This window comes from Pieris brassicae, chromosome Z (genome assembly GCF_905147105.1).
Source record: "Pieris brassicae chromosome Z, ilPieBrab1.1, whole genome shotgun sequence".
Classification (NCBI taxonomy): Eukaryota; Metazoa; Arthropoda; class Insecta; order Lepidoptera; family Pieridae; genus Pieris; species Pieris brassicae.
The window spans coordinates 4,256,361-4,282,455 of NC_059680.1; the positions used below are offsets into that span (position 1 = coordinate 4,256,361).

Below are 26,095 nucleotides of genomic sequence, written 5' to 3' on the forward strand. Positions count from 1 at the left end.
CCGACCAATGAAGGTAGGTCGAGATACATTCCCTCGTGTGGACGGTGTTTGATGACAAATTTACATTCGAATCAATTAAGTCTCGGAATCTAATGTCTTGGAGCTGTACCGCCGTTTGATTGATTATTTTTATCAGCTTTTTGCATTCAATTAAAAGAACGTCAAACGTAACCTACCATTAACACTAGGCTACCTAGCTTCAGGCGACACTAGCGTACATACATACTAACATCAAAAAATTTACTTAACTTTTATATTACGTTTATAATGTGAGATAATTTGTTTGTGATTAACGATCGTATTTTTATTAGTCTTGCTTCCTCTATAATCCAGTAAACGGATATTGATTTGACAATAGATTGTGGTTATGCGAAAAAATATTAAAATATTGAGCTAATAACGAGATACGTTTATTACATATTGGAACTATATAGTAAATATTTGCCTATTAAAAATACCGTTGTTTGCTACAACCTTTCAGGACTGGGCCTCAGATTTCTGTATCGGTTTCGTGGTTATTGGTTATTTTTCAGATAATCTATGAATAAGTAGGTGATCAGCCTTCTGTGCCTGATATACCTTCCTGCCTTCGATTTTTCTGGTAGTCTCACTTTACTTTACCGTTCGAGCTACTGATAAATGCGCACATAGATAGTTGCACAGTCGTGGTTCAAATCTACGACCTCAGGGGTCAATACACAAACAACCACTATCCGTCAATCAAAGAATTTCAGACGGAAGGACAGGAAACATCTCGCCTAATTTAAAAGCATCATTAGTGAAACATAACGAGAAAGTTATCTACCTGATTAGGGAACAAAAGGTCTCATCTTTGTATGTTTAATTATGGTTACGCTCTGAGGAAATGAGTACATAAAACTGAGTTACGATAGTTTCGTAAATATACTCGAACGCTGTTTGACAGCTCGAATGCATAGATTTTCCAATTGAGAGTTTCTATAGTTTACATATAGATCACTTGACGAAATATATGCAGAATTTTCCTATTAGGTGGCTAAATAAACTACGTAAGTAACCGAATCGATAGTTTCATAATAGTGTATGCAGTAAGATTTGCAGACTTGGCACCGGGCGCTACTTATTGCCAAAAGCTGTATTGCGAAAACTGATTCACAACTCAGGGCAAATAGTATGATTTATGTCGATACTAGGCGGCGATCACACAGAAATATTTATATGAAAACAATGCGTCACGCAACTCTTAGATATTAATAAAATTTACAATCACACACACATATGACATATGTAAAACAATAAAAGAGGCTAGTGATCATTATCTTTAAAAGATTGTTTGTTTTTTATAGATATTAACACAGTGTAAGGTGCTTCTTAAATAAGGCGAATATATATAGGCTTATAAAAGAAAAGTATCTATTTTTCATTTTCGTCTGATTACGCACGAGCCAAGGCTACATGTAAGCCGCCAAGCGTTGGATTGGTCTTTGGGCGGCGATTAGCGGTTTTTGTGAAATAGTCCGAGTATCTAGTTTGTCCTCCATCCATACCTGAACTTTCAAATATTATGTTTTATACAGTTTTCTAATTAAACTCTCTTATACACTAAATATTTTGATCACTATGGTCGTATTCGTATAAATTAATTAAAAATACGCTTTTACGCATTTTAAAAGATACTTCAAAACTTCAGTTTCTGTTTAAGATATCACATCACTACATTTTATTCATAAAATTGAACAAAACCCCCTGTTATGATAACCTCAATCATAATACTGTTTTGTCTTTCTGCGTCGTATTTTTTTTTTATATAACACAGGGTAAAACGCGCCTACGGAACGCCCAAAAAAGTGGAGTCATTGCAGCCCATAGACATCCATTTTTAGTGGCTGCGTTGCCGGCCTTTGACGGAGGAGTACCCTATAAGTTTTAATAGTTGGAGATCGTATTTCTCAGGAGGAATCAACCCAAACAATTCTTCAGAACACTCACCGTAGTACACATTAAACTTAATCTGATAGAAAGAGATTAACGATAATTGAGGTTAAAAAGATATTAAACTGATTAGTATATCTGAATAAGTGGGCTAGTATATAGGTTACCTTATGTCGTTAAAATGTTGTTTGTAGGAATCTGTCAAGTGGCCGCGTGGCGTCTTGGTCAATAAAACAAATCGAACACGACCATCTATTTGTGAAGGCGTTTCATTACTCAATGAATGTTATATTTACACACCGTAAAATCTAGCTTTCAATGAGTGCGACTGAAAGGTTATTGTAACCTTTTCCAGAATAACCGTTGATGGTTTTTGCAAGAAAGAACAATCCAAATTATATTTACTTTCATCTGAATATTCAGACAAATCTAGACAAAACCAGATATAACCGCAGAAAGTAGTGTGAGATATTTTAGTATTTGCATAAATAATCTTGTTCTATTTATAACAATTCGCAGTGTTTACAAGCCAGTGTAGTTATGCTTAGAATTTAAATGACCTAAATAAATCAGTATATGATTGACGCTTTATTTATTTTTCATTAATTATCGTTTCCTTTTATATATGTAATAATATACTGCTAATTCGAAGACTATTTTGAAATGCAGGGCTATGCTCTAGGATACACGTTGTATACTCTGTTTACCAAATCCCTATTATCTGGGCCTTCTAATCAACGCAATGCGATATGTATTTTTTTACTAAAGTTACAGTTTTATTCATAAACGAACTATTTAAGATTTACTCTGTTATATACTAAAAAAATATAATAATAATAATAATAATTTTTGAGTCTTCTAGTACTGTGAGCCAATGAATCAAACTTTTGGTTGAAGTGAAAATTGGAAACGTTTAGAAATATTTTTAATTAAAAACGCTGGGGATAAAAATGTGAAACTTACCTGTATATTACTAATGAATTTAACTAGATCTTATACTATATGCAATTTAATATTGTCTTCTCTATAATAATAAGCATTTTTCTAGTACTTGAATGATAGGACATACAGGTTTTCTTTTATTTTTTAAGACATGAACACAGTAATGTCACCTTACTATAAAATCTCCTACAAGAATCTCCTCTTGAGGAAGTCAATGAACAATACACTATAGGCACAGACACACCCTGTGGAGTTATGAGTTTTGAATAGTTGTTAAAATAGTTGCGTAGGGGTTTCTATATAAATAATGGGAGATATTAGTTGTGAAGTAATAACAATAAACACATAATATTCAACCACTTTAAAACAGCTGGATGTATCAACGCTTTTATTTTGAAAGCTACATGATAAGTGATAAGTAAATTGAAGATATTTTACAATTCTCTTCATTTAAATTAACGTGAATATAAACAAATATATTCAATAATATATATGGTTTATTATAAAATAACATTACAATTGTTTATACGACATGAAGTGACCATGACCGTACCGAATAATAAAAGTTTCCAAAAATCCAAAGAAGTACCAACTCTCCGTTGACTGGTGTCTGGTAAGGTAAAAGTGCTTGGTAAAGTCAGAGCACATTGCCAGATTCGGTGAGAGATTGGCCCATCTCCCTTAAGGGACTCGAGTCTTCTGGTCTCTCGCCAAAGCTGTCCAAGGGAATTTTTATCAGCTCTCCATTCCACCACTGCACAGGGAGGAAGACTCACTGGCCCACACCGCGAAGGAGAAGGCCGACCTTTTGGGCTGTCTCTTCGCGTCCAACTCGACTTTGTATAACGAACGACAGTTTCGCACTGTGTTTCTTACATGCAGGCAATCATATTCCGGCATCGTGCTGTCCGTAAAACATTATCTTCCTTGCACAATCATAAGTCGGGTGGGCCGGATGGCATCCCAATTGTGCTGTGTACATGTGACTGGAGCCAACTCAAGAAGTTGGCTCCAGTCATCATCATTTATCCGATCAATAAAATCCCTCTGATCCGACCAAATATCGCCTCCTTGTTATCCAAAATAATGGAATCCATTATTAATGGCCAGCTCTTGAGGTATCTAAAGCTGATTAGTGATTATGAGTACGGCTTACGTCATGCTCTTTTTCTGCTCTTACATATGAGCAGAGGCAAATGGGTCCAAGGGGAAGTGCCAGCGGTGAGTTTGGATATAACGAAAGCCTTCGATTGGGTGTGGCATAAAGCGCTTCTCTCGTAGCTTCCGGCCTACGGGCTTACCGAGAAATTCTGCGAGTGGTAATTTGATAGGAAAGTCAAATCGATGGTCATTTTTAATTACAAACTTGAGTTATGTTCTTTGTAACAAAGTATTATTACTGCAGCCATTATAGTAACAATACAATGCGAAATTTCTTTAGACAGCAATGAATTTTATTGGAAACGATCCCGTACTCGGACCAAGTCGATAGGCTTTTGTAGTGTCGTCTGAGAGTCGTCGTCACTAATGAATCGCTTTGTTTAAAACACTCGTGACAAATAGTAAACAAGTTGACAAATATTTATTATAGCATTGGATAACCGTTCTTAAACCAGCGTACATTACAATAAAATTTGAAATTTGTCCTCCGCCTCTAGTGAGAGGAACCCTTTTCTTCACTTGGGGACAATAATGCATTCCATCCTTATTGCGGGAAGTTCGTCGAATTGTCGGTGTATACAATGCATGAAGACAGAACCGCAAGGTACCACCTCCATTCACCCTCGGCGGATTCTTAACTGCTTTATAACATGTGATTAGGCACATGCTATGGAACATGGTTTTCTCTATCTCTACACAACGGTAGAAAGGGCCCAGTTAAATGTAAGACGTACAGCAAACTAAAGGTACCTTAGGTATGCCTGAGCGACCCCTGAGTGCCCTTAGATTAAACTACATATTGCTCAAGCAACTCAATATTAACCCGTCACGTATTTCTTTTACGTTAATATTGAGTGAAATTGATGTTATCCATTTCCTTATATGACCCCGGCCCAGGAACCCTACAATACTAATATATACATACTAATATAAACAATAAATTTAGAATACAAAAAACGGTACCTATTTTGTGACCACTTCGTTACTGTCAGTAACGGGAATATATATGTAGTAAATAGTCTAAATTTCGACGATATAGCTCTGATTACTATATTAAAATTAGTTGGAAATCGTCAAAGGTCGGCATTTTAATAATGATCGTAAAATTTAAAACTACCGTATTATATTCTAAACGTTTATATATCTGAGGAAGAGGTAAGGACTACTAATCCAGATTATAAAGAATTAATCTATTCAACCACAGCAATCTACCCAAAAGATCATCTTCGGTAGAATATAAAATTACAATTTCCAATAGCATTGATTGAGACTCAACGCCGACCCAAGTTTTTCTATTAAAAGTTTCTGCTCGTTAGAGAAGCTTTGAAATTTTAATTTTTACTTTGACATCATGGACACTCGTTTTCAACATCGCTTCAGATCGTAAATTAGATATAACAAAGCGACAAGCATATCGAGACTTTGTTTTAGCTTAAAGCTACTTTTTTGTTTGAAACATAGTATCTATACTATTATTATTATTTCAACTACTGAGAAGCACAGGTTATTGGATGACTTTCTTATCCAACCTTAGCCGTCTTGTGTCATGTAGGACTAGACTGTACTTAAGAAACAAAATTTGTCTTTATACAAACGTGCAAATTACTACATTTAAACTCGAAAATATTAAAGTATTATGTATATAAAACCATGTGAAATTCTGTGAATATATCTGTCTTTTATAACCTAATTTATGTCTTCTAGACGGTAAAACAAAGCGTCGGAACGTTTCGTTTGATTGTGATTGGTCCAGTGCCTCTGAACCAATCACAATCAAGCGATATTAATTGTTTTGTTTTCAGCTATACTTTCTTTTTCCTTGCACTTATTTAATTTTATATCTACAGATAAGCGGCCTCAGGTTTGAAACTCAACTAAGGACACTTAACCAATTCCCGGAAACGCTGCTGGGAGATCCAGCGCGAAGAATAAGATACTTTGACCCAATACGGTAAGAAATTGTTATTATTTTACCACATTTTTCACCAATATACGTAATAATATGTAACCCTACACCATAAGAAACGGATTTTCATACAGACTATAATCGATATTATGCACTGTTTCTATGATGTGTTTGGCGTAGAGAAATCAAATTCGAATAAGCAAGAAAACAATTTTAAATCCAATTTGCGATGATTATTAGTAGATAATATAAAATATTGAGCCTGCGGCGTGAGTGCGTATAAAAAAATATAATCCCAAAACATTATATTTTATCATTTAAATTGTAAATAAAATAAAATGTTTTCTTCCAGGAATGAGTACTTCTTTGACAGAAACAGACCATCTTTCGACGCCATTCTGTATTACTACCAGAGTGGTGGTCGGCTGCGAAGACCCGTCAACGTCCCACTTGATGTCTTCTCTGAGGAAATCAAATTCTACGAGCTCGGAGAACAGGCCACCAACAAATTCCGGTATGTAATCTATATAAAGCCCTTATTCAACACACATTTTTGCAAACAAATCTCTTTACAAAAAATTGTGTTTCCAATATATATATATATAAAGGGACAATAGGTTTATAATAATATTAAACATATTTACTTTTTGCAATGAAAGAAAAAAATATATTTTTAAATAAATAAAATCATTAATTAACAAGTTCCTCGAAACTCGAGAGCAAACTGAACGAATAACCGACTATTATTTTTTCCAATAAAGTTCTCATTACGTTGAGAACTGTTTTCAAGTTATGGCCAGTTCATTGAATTTTTTTTAAATTTATAAACTGATTTCTGATCAGATTATTAAAAAAACATTTGATTTCAGCGAGGATGAAGGTTTCATCAAGGAAGAGGAGAAGCCTCTGCCTTCCAACGAACGTCAGCGCAAAATCTGGCTGCTCTTCGAATACCCCGAGAGCTCCCAGGCTGCCCGTGTTGTTGCCATCATTTCGGTGTTCGTGATCCTCCTTTCCATCGTCATTTTCTGCCTTGAAACACTGCCAGAATTCAAGCACTACAAAGTTTACAACACCACCACCAATGGCACCAAGATTGAAGAGGATGAGGTTCCCGACATCACCGACCCATTCTTCTTAATAGAAACCCTGTGCATCATCTGGTTTACGTTCGAGTTGATTGTGAGATTTTTAGCATGTCCGAACAAATTTAACTTCTTCAGAGACGTGATGAACATAATAGATATCATAGCTATTATTCCCTACTTCATCACGCTTGCTACCGTCGTTGCTGAAGAAGAGGACACGCTAAATCTGCCTCGAGCTCCGGTATCCCCTCAAGACAAGTCGACGAATCAAGCGATGAGCTTAGCAATCCTGAGAGTGATTCGACTTGTCCGAGTCTTCCGGATCTTCAAGCTCTCTCGTCATTCCAAGGGTCTGCAAATTTTAGGACGCACCCTCAAAGCATCTATGAGAGAACTCGGACTGTTAATATTCTTTCTCTTCATCGGTAAGTTGCCCCGCTTTTTTGTACTTATATACTTATTTTAAACTTGCAATTGTGTCTAAAACATTGCATAATACAATTTTATCTATAGACAATAAATTTATATCAGAGATTATTACAATGACAAGAGAAGTAAATGACACCAAATTATTTACAATGTCACATACATGGAAATCTGTTTAACGTCGTGTGAGGAATTTGGCCTGGCGTGATGCTGAGCAGCGCGGGTGGGCCGCAGACAAGCGCGCACAACATGCTTTATGTTCACAGGCGTGGTTGTTTTCTCCAGTACCGTATATTTTGCTGAAAAAGATCGGCCCGATTCAAATTTCTCTTCTATACCGGACGCGTTCTGGTGGGCGGTTATAACTATGACCACGGTTGGCTATGGGGACATGAGGTAATTTACGCGACGCGACCCGTCCCGCGCCTGCTCCTGACCGCCTCCACTCATCGTATTCCCACTGTATGCGCCTTTACGTGTGCTTAAAGGTGTGGTGCTGTTTTCGTCTGCGGTGTACTTCGCGGAAGCGGGAAGCGAAAATAGCTTCTTCAAATCGATACCTGATGCGTTTTGGTGGGCGGTCGTTACCATGACGACCGTGGGATACGGAGACATGACGTATGATTCAGCGAATGCACCCTTAACATCATTTTATATTTCCGTCGTTTTATTTCATCGTTCCGTTTTGATACTTTACCATTGGAGTTTTACATACATATAACTGCCATCGTAAGCTTTGTTTGATTTTATTTTTAGTTCGCTTGAAATTAAATCTTATTTTAAAATGTTTGCACAATCATGACATTTATCTGGGTTTTGTGTTATGTCGATTTCAACCTGAAACTATTTTACACCTAGCACACATTCCTGTAATTTTCACTAGTATCGTTAGTATAAATGATGTTTTGATATTAAAGGACGTTAAAGGTGACCGAATCGTAGATATTAACAATCGCCCTTTCCAAAGCGTAATCGTTAAAACTGTATTGCTTTTAAAATCTCTTTAAATGTATTTAATGTTCCTATCCAACGCTTTTGCTTCAATGTAATTACTGTCCCTCATTTGTTGTTGTAAATATATAATCACGTGTTTAAATGTAGCTTATCGAAAATGGTGATCACCTTATCTTCAGATCAACTAAGAAAAGTGTAAAAGTGCAGTGGGTAATCAAGAATCAAAACCTTATTTATGCGGTGTTCATATTGTTTACGTTAGCAGCCTCCCTTGTAGCTTGTTCCTAATATAAGGCGGGATTAGTTACATAAACGTCGCCAATGTGTAAAAATGGATTTCAGGCATGACATTTATCTTATGTTTTCTTCATTAGTAACTATCACACCATTTTCGATAGAGTTTTTGTATACTGTTGGTATCAGTCAAAATGCATGACAATAATTTAATATCCCTTAAGTATTATTATGCCCTAAAATGACAAGTTCTTACCAAATTTAACAAGAATGTTCTTTTGTGCAACGCGAATTATTTTTTGATTTAAGTCAGCATTGATGTTCATCTTTTATGGGCATACTGCTGGCATTAAGCGATGCGATAATTGCTGGCGAGAATGAATGGTGATGTATAAAAGGTATTGCTGTGCGAACTTTTTATAGTGAACCTAAGTGGTAATTTACTGCATGTCAGTCACATACGTCCATATACAGTATATATGTTATACAAGATGTTATTCCATTAGGCCTGTTGGAGTTTGGGGAAAAATCGTGGGGTCTTTGTGTGCAATTGCTGGTGTACTTACCATCGCACTGCCTGTGCCCGTCATCGTGTCCAACTTTAACTACTTCTACCACCGTGAAACTGATCAGGAGGAGATGCAATCGCAGAACTTCAACCATGTTACCAGCTGTCCGTACTTGCCAGGAACCCTCGGCGAACCATACTTAGGTTAGTAAATATTTGAAACATTTATTTCCACACCATTCGCGCACTTTTATAATAGGATATAACAGATTATTAACGAGATTGACCGACAAGACAAGATTTTTAGAAAGATCTTTTATTATTTACACCTTAAATAACAAATATTACAAGTTAATTGTCTTTAAATGCTGTTTTATGTACGATAAAAACCTATATATTGTTGTTAGATATGTTTTATTTACAAAATTTTCTGATTATATTATTTAAATTTATTATTATAAAAGTGATAAACATTGACAGTGGAATATATTTTTATTTTATTTTTATGTTTTTGATTTATTTTATTATTAATATTTTCAGGAAAGGATGATGATCGTGACGAGCTCTTTGATCAATAACTTTAAGTGTTTATAAGTTAAATTGAGACTTTAAATTATCGAAAGAGACGATTCTTGTGATATTATCGATTAAGACACAATGTGTAAATACTAGTTCTAAGAGTAAAGATGCGGTAATAAACATAGTTTTTGTTCTAGTTATGTTTGCGACAAATTTATTTTTAAAGTTCTTAGGCGATGCTCGTTTTAGAACGGTTGGAACAGAGTCTGTTTTCTGTTTTACATTTTACGAGTGAGTTTAACGAAATGTAGAAGAAGACTGATATTCCTAATGATACGGTGACATGGTCATCTTAATTATGTTCTATTTTAATCCATTCGAATAAAATTAATGTCGTTGACTTGATTTAATTCTCAATTCAAACAGATTTACTACTTATAAGTTTAATAACAACACTTTTCAATCTAAATTTTTGAAAACATATATTACAAAATATCAACAATTCACAAGTGTAAGTTTTTTTTATTTATTTCTTTGCTTGAGTTACGCTTATGTTAATAACATCTTATAATTATGATTATATTATTTTGTGTTGCTTTGTGTGTGTTACTTATTTGCTTGGTGTTTGGATTTTTTAAAAGCTTTTACGTAGACTTATCATTTGGTACAAAAATAGGTAAGTAGCTGAACAAATCGATAAAATTTCACAGATAAAAAGGCGAATTCTTAAATAAATCTATTATCATACCCACCATAATTCTAATATATCCTGGAACATTTATCGCTATATGTATAAATGTTTTAAACCTTCTTATTAAACAATTTATACCGACTCTAGATTTTAAACACTTAAAAACAAAAATAAATAATATTATCTTTGGATTAAGTTTGTAATTTTAACACAACTATTGACAGATATAATCCTAAATGCAAATTCAAAATATTTTATATGAAAATTCATATTTATATTATTACACTGTCTGTGCCCCGAGGCTTAAACTTAATTAACTCATTGTTTATTTATTTATTTCCCCATATAATTATTATATCTTGACAGTTATTACTTATATGATAGAACTACTAAATAAAACTACGAAACTAAATTCAAATCATGTAAATGCATATCTATATCTTATGACCAAAAATATAACAAGCAGCTCTTGTAAACTCAACCAGTGTACAAACAAATAGGTCTTCCTAGCCGTCCTTAATAGATAGATTATTAATCATAACAAGCCCCTGTAGTTCTATTTAACCAAATTCTTCAACTTTATAATAGATAAAATTGAATACATAGAAGCCTATTTCGAAAAATGCAACCTTCTTATTATGTAGATCGTAGGTTTCCCTGGTTGCTAAGCCCACAATGTCGTTAGTAAATGGCAGGCCGCAAGCATTACACCAATAATCCGATTTGAACGTGTGGTAGCCTATGCTAAATGCGACATAAACCACAAAATGCCATAACGTAACAAGATTATATGTCTTTGCTTTCAGTTAACGCGCTCTATTTAGAGTCAGTTACTAGGAAGGTAGTGAAGCCTTTGTTTAGTTAATTAAAAGTCTAACGGCCGTGTTAAGAGTCGTTTATTAATAGTGTACGGTTACTGAACGTAAGTACTTTAAAATAGCGTGTAGATATAGAATACAGATATCATTACAAGATTAATTCATGATGTGTTATTTTTGATAACATTTTGGTAAACTCAACTATACAGCAATCTCCGTCTCAGCTATGACAATATTTTCGAAGTAGTTATCGCCTGGGCCTGGCTTGATACCCCACCAGACCTTAATTTAAGCAACAAACATCCCTTTTTAAGAACCCCTTTCTTAAAAAGGAATGTTTGTTCGAAACTCCCCTGCTTGCCTTTACGCATAAGTATCCAAAATTAGGCAGTTTCAAGACTGATCAAGAAATATTCACTTCTGTAGCGTAGTAGTAGTATAAAAATAAAGATAACGGACGCCCGGTCTGCACAAACATGCAATATTAAACTAAATAAAAATATACCAATTAAAATAGCTAGAATTGTCAGCGTCGCATTCAAAAAAGAATAATTAAAATTATTAAAGCAATAAACTTTACCGATATAAGAAAACCTAAAACGTTCGTACTGCCTTAATATATTTTTTCACTTAGCCTTTTATGTTAAGAAGTCATAATACCCTCGAATATATAGTGAACTCATTTATATCTTTATCTACTCTTTAATGTAGATGATGATCAAAAAGTCATAAAATCTGATAGAAGCCAAGACTGATTGTAGATGAGTGTAAATTAAAAAAAATAAGTAATTGTTAACTATTATAAACGTCTCCGACTGTAACGATCACGGTTTAATCAATTATAAAAAAATAAACATCTAACTATATATCTATATAGTTAGAACGTAACTATCTAGTTACGTTTCATTTTTTAAAACAAAAATTCTAAAGATTCTTTTGAGGTCAGCAACGCACTCACAAGCCTCTGTATTACTTAATATGAGGTGAGCCTCCTGCCCGGTTGTTATTCAAGAAATATAGACAAAACATATATTATAGTATGACTCTTCTATTTACATCAATAAATTCTAAGACAGCTAATTTATATTATTTTTCTTACGTTTTTGTATATCTCGTATATGTTGCTAATAATAAAACTGATCAACTCTTTCTGTCATCTTAATACTCGTACTATAAATATTGAATTAACTTTATCCAATATATACAAAATAATTCTGCGTAAACATAATCATCCTTGTACTAAAGTATGTTTTTAATTATCACTCAAACTAGCTAGATTCCCGAATAACATATTAAACGCTAAAATTACTAAAAAAATAGGTTGATAAGTCGACTTAAAAATATGTTTCATATATAACCTTTTAATTCAAGTAATGCTAGTGTATTATGATGTAAATATAAGCAAGTTGCGTTATCAACCTCTTCACGCCTACTAAAAATTATGCTAGATCATTAAATTTTAACTTAATAAATATTTATATATGAGTATGCCAAACAGTTTCAGGACCAATCAAGAAGTCCTCAGTTAGCGATGACTCTTCATCCGATATGATGGAATTAGAGGAATCGGCTCTAGTAACTGATCCCCACTTGGAGACCAACCTGCGGCGGTTACGTGAGGAAGGAAGGTTGCTCCTTGAGCAGAAAAAGGTCTTGGAGGCTGCTGGTACCAGTGATGATATTGCAACCCTGGAACTGCTTGATGCCATACGGTTGAATCAGGTTGGTAAAATATATGCTCAAAATGCTTAGCTATTTCTTAATATTGTATTTGCGCCGATAATATTATAACTGCGATACGTATATGCTGTTAGTGGTTGTATATCCATTGATGTTTGTTATCTATAGTGTTATTTCGTTTATAATAGTTTCGTTATAGCAATTATTATACTTATCCATCACCAGATAAGGCAGAGGAGATAGAAATCCCCTGGCTTCTGACCTGTCTTCGTATTTCAACCTCAGCCACGATAAGGCTGGCTTGCCATATAAATTACATGTTTACGATAGATAAAACAACAAGAGCTGGGGAAGCAACAAGCTGCGTTGGCGAAGCGCAATTCTCGAGCCCACTGCATGGACGCACGCCGTGACCAGCGCAGGCGCACCCAGTGCAACGTACGCATCAACCAATTGCACAGCGCAAGCGCACCTGAATCTATAGAAACAGACGTCTGACCAACAGGTAATTTTTCTTTTTTTTTTCCTTTAACACTGTACACTAATTATTCATTTATTTTAATATTAAGGTACCACGCAAAAGGATGGAATCCCTATTATATAATATACATATTTTAAACATCTATCATTTTTATTCAAAGTTTAGAATGATTTCCGCTTCCTGACTTCGTAGCATGATCGTGTCACGCTCTTAACAAGTTTGCTATGCTGTAGTATATTGCAGTACACCTCAGCATTTGCTTCAACTGTGACAATTCATTAATTAATTAGTTTAATTTATTAAATCTAATTCTAAATTGTTTGTAGTAAATCTAATTTAAAAGTCTTTTTTTTTAATTTTCTCTAGAACAATCTATGCAAATAAAGACGTGTGAATAAATTAAATCTTTTCAAAATGCTGTCGGTAAGTCGGATTAGTTTCAAGAGTCATTAAATATAAGTGTTGAACATTTCACTTTAGCAAAACGTGAGTAAAATAAAGTAATTGGCCATCTTCACATGCTTCGTGAAAATGAAATTCAAGCCGCTAGGAACTTGAATACGAAACCCATTTATATTCATAGAAAGAAAATGGAAACTAAATCAACACAGAAAAGCCGCACTTTGAGAAAGTTACGTAATGTGACCGCGAAACTGATAAGCATGTCAATCTGAATAATCGCAATCGCAATGAATGGCAGTGATAGCATACCATTGAGGGGACGGTAAGGCTCGCGATGCAGGCGAGCTTCGATCGGCGGTGAATGGATACGTAGCGACCCGATCGATACGTGCTGCGGTACCCGGCGGCTCGCGAAGCCCCGCCCCACACGTGCTCGGTCCCCCTTCACCCCTCGCCCCTCGTCACAGATGCTCTGCGCTGCCCTCGTGTCCCACTCTACAGATATTAAAAATTTACATCCCCGCAAAGCTGCGGAGCGGACACGACAATCGTGATAGCGTCTTTCAAAACGCAATGTCCGACTCATGACTAAATAGTTACGTAGAAGCACGACATACTCACATTTCACTTGTAACATTAATGCATTTTTGATTTGTTCAGTTGAAGTAGAAGTACTCGTTCATCATCCCCCGGGAAATTATATCTGTAAGTCGAAAATGATTTTAGCATGACATACTCACTGGCATTTCATTGAATATTAAGATGCCATTCCTTACAGATACTTTTTTACTACGTTGAATAATGAGATTTGTTACGCAATCGTCAATTGTCATTGAAAAGCCAGATTTAAGACAATTCGCTAGTTGCTTATAGCCGCTAGCGAAGTCTTAGAATAACCCTGTGTCCTGTCTTCCTCTCATGTTCTTCGCGTCCTTTCATTATATGTAAGTCATGAAAGCGTCTAAAAATGCCTACGTAAGATAAACTACCCCGATGCTTAAGTGTTCTCGATTTAAAAGGAACGGTTATAAGTGCCACGTACATTTTTAATTTTTCGTCATTTTTATAGACGTTTTCGTGCGAATCGTTAATCTCCCGACGAAAGATAACGTTTCTTACTTTCTTAAACATAACGTCACTTTGTTTAAATAATAATTCTAGAAAGATAAAAAAATTATCGTCGGGGGTTAATTAGGAATCTCCTACTGTGTGTAAACCTCTTCCGAATAATTGGATGTGTACCAATATGTGTTTTAATTTTACCTTTTTTTTAATTTACGGAAATTATTGTACGTCGATACGTTTCGTTGAGTGTTTAGTGATGCATCCAGTTTCTCTGTAAACGTTAACCCGATGTATTAGGTAAACAAAATTTGCATGTGATTCTCGATTACAACGCGAGTTTACGAAAAGGTGAATGTTTTTAAATTGTTATAAAATACACTCAATTCTTGAACTATTTTTCTTTAATTCAAAAGTAGATTAAAATGAGACGATTTATAATATAAATATAATAATATTGCATAATGATAAAACTAATTCCAATTACTATTAACCAATCGTAAACTCTACTCGGCGTAAATCGAGATAATTGGCAGTCGAATATATCCTAATGCAGTGTTTTAATTATTATGTACCTAACAAGTGATGTTTCACGTGTCTTGATTGCAAATGAGATTTGTACTCAACTTTACTTTTATGTTATATATGGATGTAAAAAATGTCAAAATATCTATCAACAAGACTTATCTGACCCAATTGTCTAGTTCAGTTGACCGGCAAATGCACTGACCCCGGGTTAGATAAGTTAATGTATGCAGATGTTATGACATCCTAAAAAAGGTGATTGCCTGTTTTTTTTTTCTTTATTAAAACCGACACTCAAATTTGTAGGTGCAAAAATGTTTTTCTTATTGTTAAATACTTTTTTATACATGGGCAATCTCCTTTGTGTCATATTTAAAAATTCGTGGAACGTCACTGGTTGTAAATTATTAAAATATAAAACTACACTTGTGTCTATAATGTTTCAGGAAAGGCGAGTCGGGATATAACAGGCGGTGTCTGGCGTGGACGAATGCCAGCTCGTTCGCCTCCTGCCTGCCACGTGTGACCCCCTCCCCCGTTTTCCCACTTGGCCTTACCTCACGAAACCCTCGAGGACTTTATGTGCTTCTACGAATTAGTTAGAAATTAGCCATTATTATAAACGCTTGTACCATATGAGAACAGATTTAGTAATAGTTTGGTTTATATCCATCTTTAATTATGTGTAACATCGGGATTAATTTAAAACAAAAGACGAAGATTTTCGTTTTACTTTGATTGGGTAAAAGCACCTCTAGTCCAATCACAAGTAAACAAAAGACGCTCGCTTAATATTAACGCTCCGGTATAAGGGTGGCCAAAAAGTCTTGGATCAAACGCAACTGGGGGGTTAGATGGGGTCATCAGCTGCAAAAAATTGTTATACGGGAGATCCTTAAGCTCAACCCCTGCAGAGTTATAATTTATTTTGTGTTTTCATAAGAAATGTCAAGTTTCTTTTAAAAACGCAAAATAAATTATAACTCTGCTGGAGTTGAGCTTAAGAACCTCCGGTAGAACAATTTTTGCAGCTGATGACCCCATCTAACTCCTAGCAGCGATTGATCCACGACTTTTTGGCTATCCTGTATACCGGTAGGTTTCCATGCCCTATGCTTGGAAAACCTTTTGTCAGTTTAATTCAGATGTTAGACTTTACGTTATCAAGTGAAGTTTGCTATATTAATACTCATCAAGAATAATTTCAAGTAGCAATTTGTCTATTTCACTTTACGATGTATACAAACAACAAACTCTTTCAATTGAAATTAGATATATTTACCTTATTACTGTTGATATAATTTGAATATCAATGATTATATGTATAATTAAAGATGGAAATAAATATTTTTAAAGGCTTATTCCGCTTCAACACTTACAGCTACACACTTCGACACTTCTGTAATATTAGGAATTGTTCTTCAGAAATATGTAATTGAAATAGGCCTACAATTATTAGATGGTACATTTAGGACTCTGATATATGACAATACAAAGGATGTGACAAGGGGCTAGTGCGCCTTAAACGGATTATGAAAAACACGGATACTGACGTAAAATAAGATTCGCTTTGTTAAACATCTATTTAGCGGCACAAGACTTTCGATAATAATTGTCGAATCTACTTATATTATGACAATTCATGCCTCTGTAAATGCAACTATTGGTATATATTGAATAGATATAGGATGCTTGAATAGACATCTGTCTATAAGAGATCGTATTATTTGTTGTTGCATAAATGGTGCTAAGCAATGGCAAAGACATCCTAAATCTATGCATTGTATGCAATCTATTTGATGGCAAGTATCGTTTAAATGCGGTGAGTGTGGATGATGGCTATGGTGAGGCATTTAGAACGAGGTTGAAGGCAAGGACAACGTATTTATATTGAATGTTGTGATTCTATGGGCAATCGCCGACTGTACTTGTAACACCCTCAATGAACCATAGTAGTGGACGCCCGTGTAGTTGTAGAGGATCAATGTTGTGTTTACGATAAGTGTGTTTATTTGATGGAAAGCAGAGGTTGTGATAACTCCAGTATTGCATATCCCAGTGAAGCGTATCCAGGTTTTACGCGTGTTGACGGTGAGCAATATGTTCATATCAGGCAATCTTGGATTTAAATTGCGTCAATTTTCTCTCTAAATTTATAGATAACGTCAATAATTCAGAGTTCGCTTGCTTTACGTCTAAAACTTACATATCGTGTGTGCGAAGTCGTAAGATTGTATTTAAAATGGAATGTTATCGGAGTATATGATGGAAGTTTATCATCTCAAATTCGTTGTCAATTTGCTTGTGTGTAGGCATAGAAATATCACTTTGGTTATAAGCATTATTGTGAATGAGCAACCAAAATCCGGTAAAATTTGTGTGTCACATTAATTCCCCGGGCCTAATTCCTTTTTACCATCTATGGATGATAGCGTTTACTTCTCGTAGATATGTGCTGTTTGATGGAGTGTTCTCAATATCAATATTGCTTATATCAAGGAAGTTATTAAATGTTCAAAGGTAAATAATTTTTTCCATATCATTATACATGTCATAGCGGTAAACATTAAAATATATAACTCGTTTATTCTCTTAGATATAAATTAGTGTTAGGTGATAAGATTAAGGATATTTGTGTCTATATACGTCTTGGGTTATTTACGTAACAAAAGCTGCCAAAATATCGCTTGGATTTTTTAAAATAACCGATGGTATTTTTATAACAGTAGGCCCCAGGGTTTGCGAATTATATGGCTATTGCAGTATATGTCGCCTCTCAATTCCCTCAATTTAACAGTCATTACACCACAACAAGACTCGTTTATACATTTCCAACAGTCACATCAAAATATATATTCTTATGAAATCATGGGGCCTGCGTCATTATAACACAAGAAAAGTACATTTTTAACTCTAAATTTAAAATAATTTTCCGATCAGATTGAATATATTTCATTAATAAATCAGCCTTCGTGGCTGCCAAGCTATATAATAGTTTCGTATTGGAAGGTACAAGCTTAATAAATAATCAAAAATCTACCATACCTTATTAGGCTATTACACTGCAGTTCAAACTATTCATACAACAATTTTAATTACGTAATAAAACTCATAATTTATAAATAATAATATATAGAATTTAAACGAATACAAGCATACTCTCGCACATGTTTTGTATTCGAATTTAAACTATATGGCTGTCTTAGAATTCATTTCGATGCACAAACGGTATCGAGGTTGTTGCAAGTACAGATACCTATGTGTCAATCTATATATGTTAAATTGTAGGTATATGTGTCTATATAGTCAGTAGCGCACGGGTCCACTGACTGACGAGTTACAGGAATTAATAGGTGAAAGTTGAATTATATTAATTTTAGCGTAAGACTAGTGGAAAACAATGTTTAACACTATTACGTCTGTAAAGGCATTTGTGTTGAAAACTTTCCAAATAATTCGAAATTTAAAAAAAACAACATAGACTAGGCATATCCAACAATTTTTTAAAAACAAAGCCGTAAACTCATTTTAGAGTCGTTGCTACGACAGGAGTTGTCAATTCGTATTGCCCAGTCTTCTCAATGCTAAATATAATAAAATTACGATGTAAAGCGCGTTAGTTATCGACCAATTTCTTAAAAGATGTATTTTATTGAGGCGAGACTGACGTACATTCCATTAACTATAATTATAGTATAGATGTATCGCAATGGATTGTGAATTACTCATGTTGGCCAAAATTGTATTTACGCTCACTGCGTATTATAATTTTTGCTCAGTATTATTAGTTGTATCGAAGGATGTAGTCACGGACCCGATGCGTATTAACACCGTTTGCTCTCTTTATATCTTGGCCTAAAGTATATATCCAAGTGAACGTAATCTTTCATAGGCAAAATATAAAGGAAGCAAACAAAATATCCAACTTCGTTTTAAATGACTCGAATGGAATCTTGAAATTATCTTTCACTTCAAGATTCTTAACAATAAGTAGTTGACATATATCTAGATTTCACCCAGATAATTTTCTATAATAGTTAGGGCGAAGTTGGTTACTATTAATATATTTAGTCTGAAAAGACAGACTGTATATAATATGGTCTTTAGTAAACAACTGTAATCAGTAAAATTTAATCTGTATATTTTATTTTAAGATCTATAATTAGATATATGCAAACCTTAGCGTATACTGGGTATACTCGTACTTCTGCTTGAGCAATTACGGTCTGTGAGCTGTTCACGTGTTCTCCGGAACTTGGACGGGACTCGACTCGGTTGCGACAGCTTATGCTTAAACAGACTATCATAAGACGTGCTGATTACATTGACTCAAAGAATTGCTGTCATAACTGTTACCCTACTTAGATTTATGTGGTTAAAGTCAGATTCGAGATTTAGCACTTAATAATACCCTGCATGACAAAACGTTTTGGGTTTGACATGCGGGAGTAATACTTACTATGTCTTGACTCTGAATCCTGCACTAAGAACGCCAAAACACCGAAGAACGAAAATTTGTTTTTTATTAAACAATAATTTTGAAACATAATACATAATTTATATTCGCGATGTGTATTTATAACTATTTGCATCAATGTAATGAGCGTACTAAGCGAAAATAATAATTTCTTACCACTTGCCCCTCTCCGTCCAGGACAAAGCGTGTTCATATTCTATCACTTAATTATACATATTATTTACGATATTTGCAAATCACGTTTAAAATTGACTGACTATTCGGCTTCACATTAAAACTTCAGTTGAAGATTATAGAATTTATTCAGCTGGCTAACTTCACAATTATCGCGTATGATAAGAATGGAAATATGTATATCTAGTAATACCTAATATCTTACATTAAAATTTAAGGTTTTATAATGTTTAAAGCTTTTCTAGTATACTTAAAATGAGATCTTATGAGGTAATCAGAATTTTACGCGAAATAACATTTCCATCCAGTAATAATTAGATAATAGATATAATATCATGCGATATTTAATTCCTATAGTACCGTAAAATTAATAGGTTCGATGGGCGTACTATGTATGATTTTCATCTTCGTCCCGTCTTATGTATCATTACGCACCAAACTCTCCCATAACATAATGATTATCTGACTTTAAGCTCACAATAGCCCTAAATAATATAGAATTAATCAGAGTTTTTGTTCTATTTGGACTCGCTTAAGACTAGAACTCCCTTATTAAGATCTAAGCAAATTTAGTAGGTGACTGTATACACGAACGTATTCAAGTATTACGTCAACTTTTGGAGATTCTTAAACCCCCCCATTAAACGCGTAAAATGATTCGTGAACACCCCCAGTGACTCTTTATACCTAAAACTTACCATTATGAGGTGTAAATTACTGGAAAGTGGAAAATAATATTACCAATAACGCGTAATTCAGTCCCCGCCCCGCATCGTAACGTTTTACAAGAGGACCCCCCCCCCCCCAAATTCGTTACGTAATACTTGAACGCTCCCTTAGCGCGTGAACTTATTTTTAATAGGATCTCGTGCCAGTGCCATAATGGCGTACAAACATATTTAGCCTTATTGGTAGTCAGATACGAGGGGAATTCATCATTACAACTAAATATTACAAAACAATCATGGTCCCGATTATCAATAAAAGCTTCTATCTAGAACGGGGTCAAATAAGTTCATAAAATACATTCTATTATAGGCAGCTGTCATTTGGGTAATCTATAATTAAATAAAAAATCTAATTTAAAGTTTCGGATTCCACGTGAACACGCATTAAAGTACGTATTTATTACACTTTTAATAAAATATATTTTTCTTAATTTTTATAAGTGTACACAATAATTTAGAACACGTTTTGGAACACAGTGCCATTGCGATCACGCCGTGTTATTCGTTCTTTGATAATATTTGGTGAAGTGCCAATGTTGTATGGAGTTTAAAAATAAAAAATCTGTTTCGGAAGGTTATATCGGAGAACGAAGAACACGACACCGTAACACATGTAAATGTACTATAATGTTTTGTGTTGATTTCAAAGCAAATATTCAAAGTAATGGTTCACATCTTTTGCTGCTAATACTTTCTTCCTAGGTTAAGTGACAATATAGAGTCACAAAAAATATATATGTCGTTTTTTTAGCACCTATAAGACTTTAAGAAAGATTTCATTTGATTCGAACTTTTTTTTCTGAGTTTATATTGTCACCTAATACGGAATTCTTTATCTTGGTGAGCATTTTACATGTCTTAGAAGTTAATAATGTCATACATATCACCAATTTGAAGTCGTACTCCGAGTGTAAAATTCGGAGTTTTAGTTATATTTTATATCATGCATTTTGATTACATTTCAACAAAAAATATGACGCAAAAGACTACCAAAGATTAAGTAATAATTATTATTATTAAGCAAGCACACCTTCGTTTGTAAAAATATAGACTTTACGCGGCTCTTAAATAGTACAATAGAATAAAAATAAATAAAAGAAAATCCGGATTGTCATCAGTTACAGTTAGTACACATTTTTTCACCGCTGTCCCCACTACAGAATCTAGGCAGTGCCATGTAATGTTATCCGCGAAAAGCGTCATAGTTAGTGTACATCACGCACTCTTAGTTTAATATTTTAAGAGGTTAGAATTAGCTACGTACTACCACATTAAAATATGGTGACTACTTCCATAGCGAGAATGATTTCTATCATTGTGAATTTCACAATTATTGTTAACCAAGATTTGCTGTGGAAAAGGGTTTTAGTATCGAAATAGTTCACAAATAAATCCTCAAAACTTTTTCAAGGAATTTTTTAACTTATTTTTAGCATCAGTATCAAAAGTTAACTTTATAGTAAGTCACTGATGTCTGCAGCATTTTCTGCGTGGATATTACTGACTTTTTCAATCTCTCTGTATTAAAAAAATGTTTTTTATCATTGTGTCTTACTGTAATCGATTACAGAATTTAGTTTGACAATGAAAATTGCTATATTAAAAACCTTTTAAGTGTGTATAAGTAAAATGCTCATTGTGATAATAATATCGCCAGGTTCGGTAGTGATTTTTTTAATATATATTTCCTATATAAAAATGTAATTAGTCAAGTTTGTTATAATACTCGAAAGATGATTAAAGAAGGTATTCCTCCTTTAATCATCAAATGTACTTAACCAAAGCTCTGTTTTGAAGTATCGAAATCTTGGATTCGTAAAGATTCAGATCCAGACTTAGCGCGAACTATAATGTCCAGCAACACTGGACGCCAAGTTCTTCATATTTTCCGTAAGACCAACTTAAAGCGTTTGTTGTACACTCGGTTTGAGATGTAATTTCAAAGATGCATTAATATTATTTCGATATTTGAGTATTAAAGCTTTTATATTAATTTATTAATAGCGACGCTTGGAGTTTAGATTAATTTGTTCGGGGCTACATATATATTATATAGAACCGTGCGTTTTATTTTATTTTTAATTGAAAAAAGTTTACACTATATAATTGTACCCTCTAAACATCCCCTGGACATCTTGATTCCCCTAAATTTGAGGGGAAAACCATGTTGGCATTACTGCCGGTATGTTAAATCCAACACATTTTTTACAGACAAGCGTCATACTTGGCGCTGAGGCTTCAACTTAAATCCTACCCTTCTAGTCTATTTATCAAAGCTTATAATTTCTTTTCACTTGTTAACACAGCCATATACAACCATACTTAAAACTATGCTACTCGTAATGATGTTTTATGATATAACTTTTTGGAGGAACGCATGATCAAAGTTTTATTTCAACTTACTAATTGTGTAATTTTATTTTAAATAAATAGGTAAGCCTACCGAACCATTAACATTTTAGCTTCATATTATGTTTCTACAGCTGTCATCTTAATTTACTCATTATGTGTTGTAAATCCAATATTGTATAAATTATTCAATAAAGTGTAATTGATGTTTAATTTTTCTTCCTTTGTACCGACACAGATGAACAAAAATTCTAATTTTAACTATAGCGCCATCTATAATCGGAAGCTCCAATTACTATGATATGGATTTAGTAAATATAGTCTTGCTCGGGATTCTTATAGCCGCAGATTGTAGATGTCGCTACAAAACTAACTCAGTTGAATAACATAAAATTAATTACTTCTATCGGTCAACTAATTATTCAATTAATCAATAGCGCTACAATCGTTTTGGGTCTGGGCGTCAGATTTCTGTATTTGTTTTATGATAATTTGTCAATCTAATAGACAAGTAGGTGATCAGCCTCCTGTGCCTGACACACACCGTCGACTTTTTGAGTCTAAGGCTTTTTGGATTTGAGACATGCCGGTTTCGGTACCGAATATTAAATGCGCACATTTCTATATCCATTGGTGCACAGCTGGGGATCGAATCGACGACCTCAGGGATGAGAGTCGCACGCTGAAGCCACTAGGCCAACACTGCTCCCAACTATCGGCCAACTCCTTTAATAAATATGCCACGGAAGATGAATGACACAGTGTCTTCAGTTAAGTTGCGCGGATATTCTCATTCGATAAAAACCAAAAATATTTCCAGGTAATCTAGCAAATTGGAATGCATCATATAAATCTGTCCATGTAATAATCTATCTATCTAGACCCAATCCTCAAATTTCTCTTCGTGAGATTGTCTCCTACGTTGTATAACAGCGATATTTTTAAGCAATGTCGTATGTATGTACATTAACGAAGTTCAAAAACCAAAGTTTCTGGAGATGTTTGTCTGGTGTTTACAGCCAGCCTGGCGGTTTAGTTGGGCCAGTGTACGTGCTTAAAGTTTCACTCGATTACACTATCGGCAAATAAATATATAGTTTGCTAAAGGTCGTTTTCAAGTGTGAATTTCCATGCATATTCATCAGGTTCATTTGTTTTATCATACAACGAATTACTTGAACTGTACTTAAAGTTGCAACCTATTCGACTTTTTCTTCGACATTTGTGCCAACAAAAATTCTAAAATAAAAGAATTTTACAAATTATAAAAAGTCTATAAGAAAATTCGCAAGTACTTAAGATAAAGTTTGAGTACCGGCGTAGTATATATTCATTTCTATTAGATCACTTTTCCACTTTTTATCATAAGCCTTCATTGATTTATTTTCAAACAAATAGAATTGGCGTAAAAAATGTTTATCTTTTGTCATAAAAAACCAGTCTGATGATATCGTTTGCAGTGTTGGCCTGGTCGCTTAAGCTCACGTCAAGGTTGTGCGCCAATAGACTTTTCTTAATTGTGCGCATTTAGCACTGGCTCGAGTAGGTACAACCGGCAGGTAGGTAGATTAGACCATTAGACCACATTAGACCTAACAATCGACCTATCTGGCACCTACGAGCTTAAAAAAAAAAAAAAAAAACCATCACGAAAAAGATACAAAAGCCTGAGATCAAAGCTTAGGGATATCATCATATCACCAATAGTTATTACTCTCTGGTACCTATCTCTTTTAGCAGAGACGATTTTAGTCATTGGATTATTTTAATTCGTAGTGACAGTGTTATAAAAATGGCTTGATTTTCCTGTTTTTCAGGACCATTACGGCCTTGAAAGCGTGGATCAATGCTAGTGTTGGTTGACCATAGACGCGATGTATTTTTTTAAAAAAGAGCATACTAACCATAGTAACAAATACCTAACTTCAGGTTTTATTAGGCCGTTAGGCTCATGGCCAACTTGAAATACAAACATATGAATGATGTTTAATTAATATAGGTAAGTCAATAAGGTTATACAATATTTTTTTATTATTTATTACTTAGTTATAAAATATAATATAATACATTTCACTAAAATACTATACCTAATATTAAAAATAAGGCGACAGCATACTCTCCCCTCTCGGTACTGGTTTATAACAACTGTGTCTACTATAACAGTTTATATAAACCAGTACCGAGGCCATAATTGTAGCCCACAAACCACCAAAAATATGTTTACATATATTATAATTAAACATGTTAGGTAAATAAATTATTCCAAAAATTTCATGAAACTTGGACTGATCCTTAATAGAAAAAAAGGATTATCACGATTAATATCGATCTTAGTTTTATCGATATCGTTATACTAAAATATAATATAATTCAAACAAACTTATAACCATAAATGGTTAAAAATATTAACCACATCTGTTACTTGTGTTTCCATGATAAGAAAGACTCCCAAGAATTTTAAATATTATATTTCACAAAAATTCCATAAAAGGTTTTCCGCTATTAACATTGGTAGCAAGAACAAATTTAATTTATATAATTATAGTCAAGTTAAATAGTTAATCGTATTTGAAAGCATTTTGTATATGTCGCAGTAAAGTAGTTAAATCGGAGAGTTAATTGAATCTCTAGACAGTTAATTAAATGTCGATATTCAATCAAGTCGCTAGCATTTTGATTTGAATAAAGCAACGTCGAAAACGTAACGTTTAACTATCTGTCGGACCGAAAGCCAGCGTGTTGATTAACAATGTAAAACAAGACTCCGCCATGACTATTTCATTTGTTATTGTTATTTCGGTGAGATCGTGAAGAACTGAGAGCTTGGAAATTCCGTGTTTTGTTTTATTGTAAATGGTTAAACGTTTCGTTCACTCACTTGTCTGGGGGAACTTTAGCGACTTGATTGAATATCGATTTTTAATTAACTGTCTAGAGTTTCAATTCACTCTCTGATTTAACTATTTTACTGCGATATATATACAGTGTAAACTCCATGTAACGTGCCTCGAAAACGACGAACTCTAGCTCGTCTTTTATACACTGATACACTACATAGC

The 26,095-nt window shown here is 34.1% G+C and overlaps 1 protein-coding gene across 6 annotated transcripts in view; it reads left to right on the forward strand.

Moving 5' to 3' along the window:
• Window positions 1-23,171, forward strand: part of LOC123718479 (potassium voltage-gated channel protein Shaker) — a 183,417-nt gene extending 160,246 nt beyond the window's left edge. For 3 of the 6 annotated variants that reach the window (XM_045675019.1, XM_045675017.1, XM_045675016.1), the window contains 8 exons: window positions 5,862-5,965; window positions 6,273-6,434; window positions 6,790-7,433; window positions 7,923-8,052; window positions 9,129-9,334; window positions 12,657-12,880; window positions 13,169-13,343; window positions 15,755-23,171. In XM_045675019.1, coding sequence (XP_045530975.1) covers window positions 5,862-5,965; window positions 6,273-6,434; window positions 6,790-7,433; window positions 7,923-8,052; window positions 9,129-9,334; window positions 12,657-12,880; window positions 13,169-13,336 — 1,638 coding nt within the window. In that variant the 3' untranslated portion in view covers window positions 13,337-13,343; window positions 15,755-23,171. Of the gene's footprint in view, window positions 1-5,861; window positions 5,966-6,272; window positions 6,435-6,789; window positions 7,434-7,922; window positions 8,053-9,128; window positions 9,335-9,670; window positions 10,016-12,656; window positions 12,881-13,168; window positions 13,344-13,799; window positions 13,912-14,381; window positions 14,427-15,754 lie in introns of those variants that run through there. The other 3 variants (XR_006755029.1, XM_045675018.1, XM_045675020.1) reach the window with 3 other exon arrangements.
• The last annotated feature ends 2,924 nt before the right edge of the window (window positions 23,172-26,095 follow it).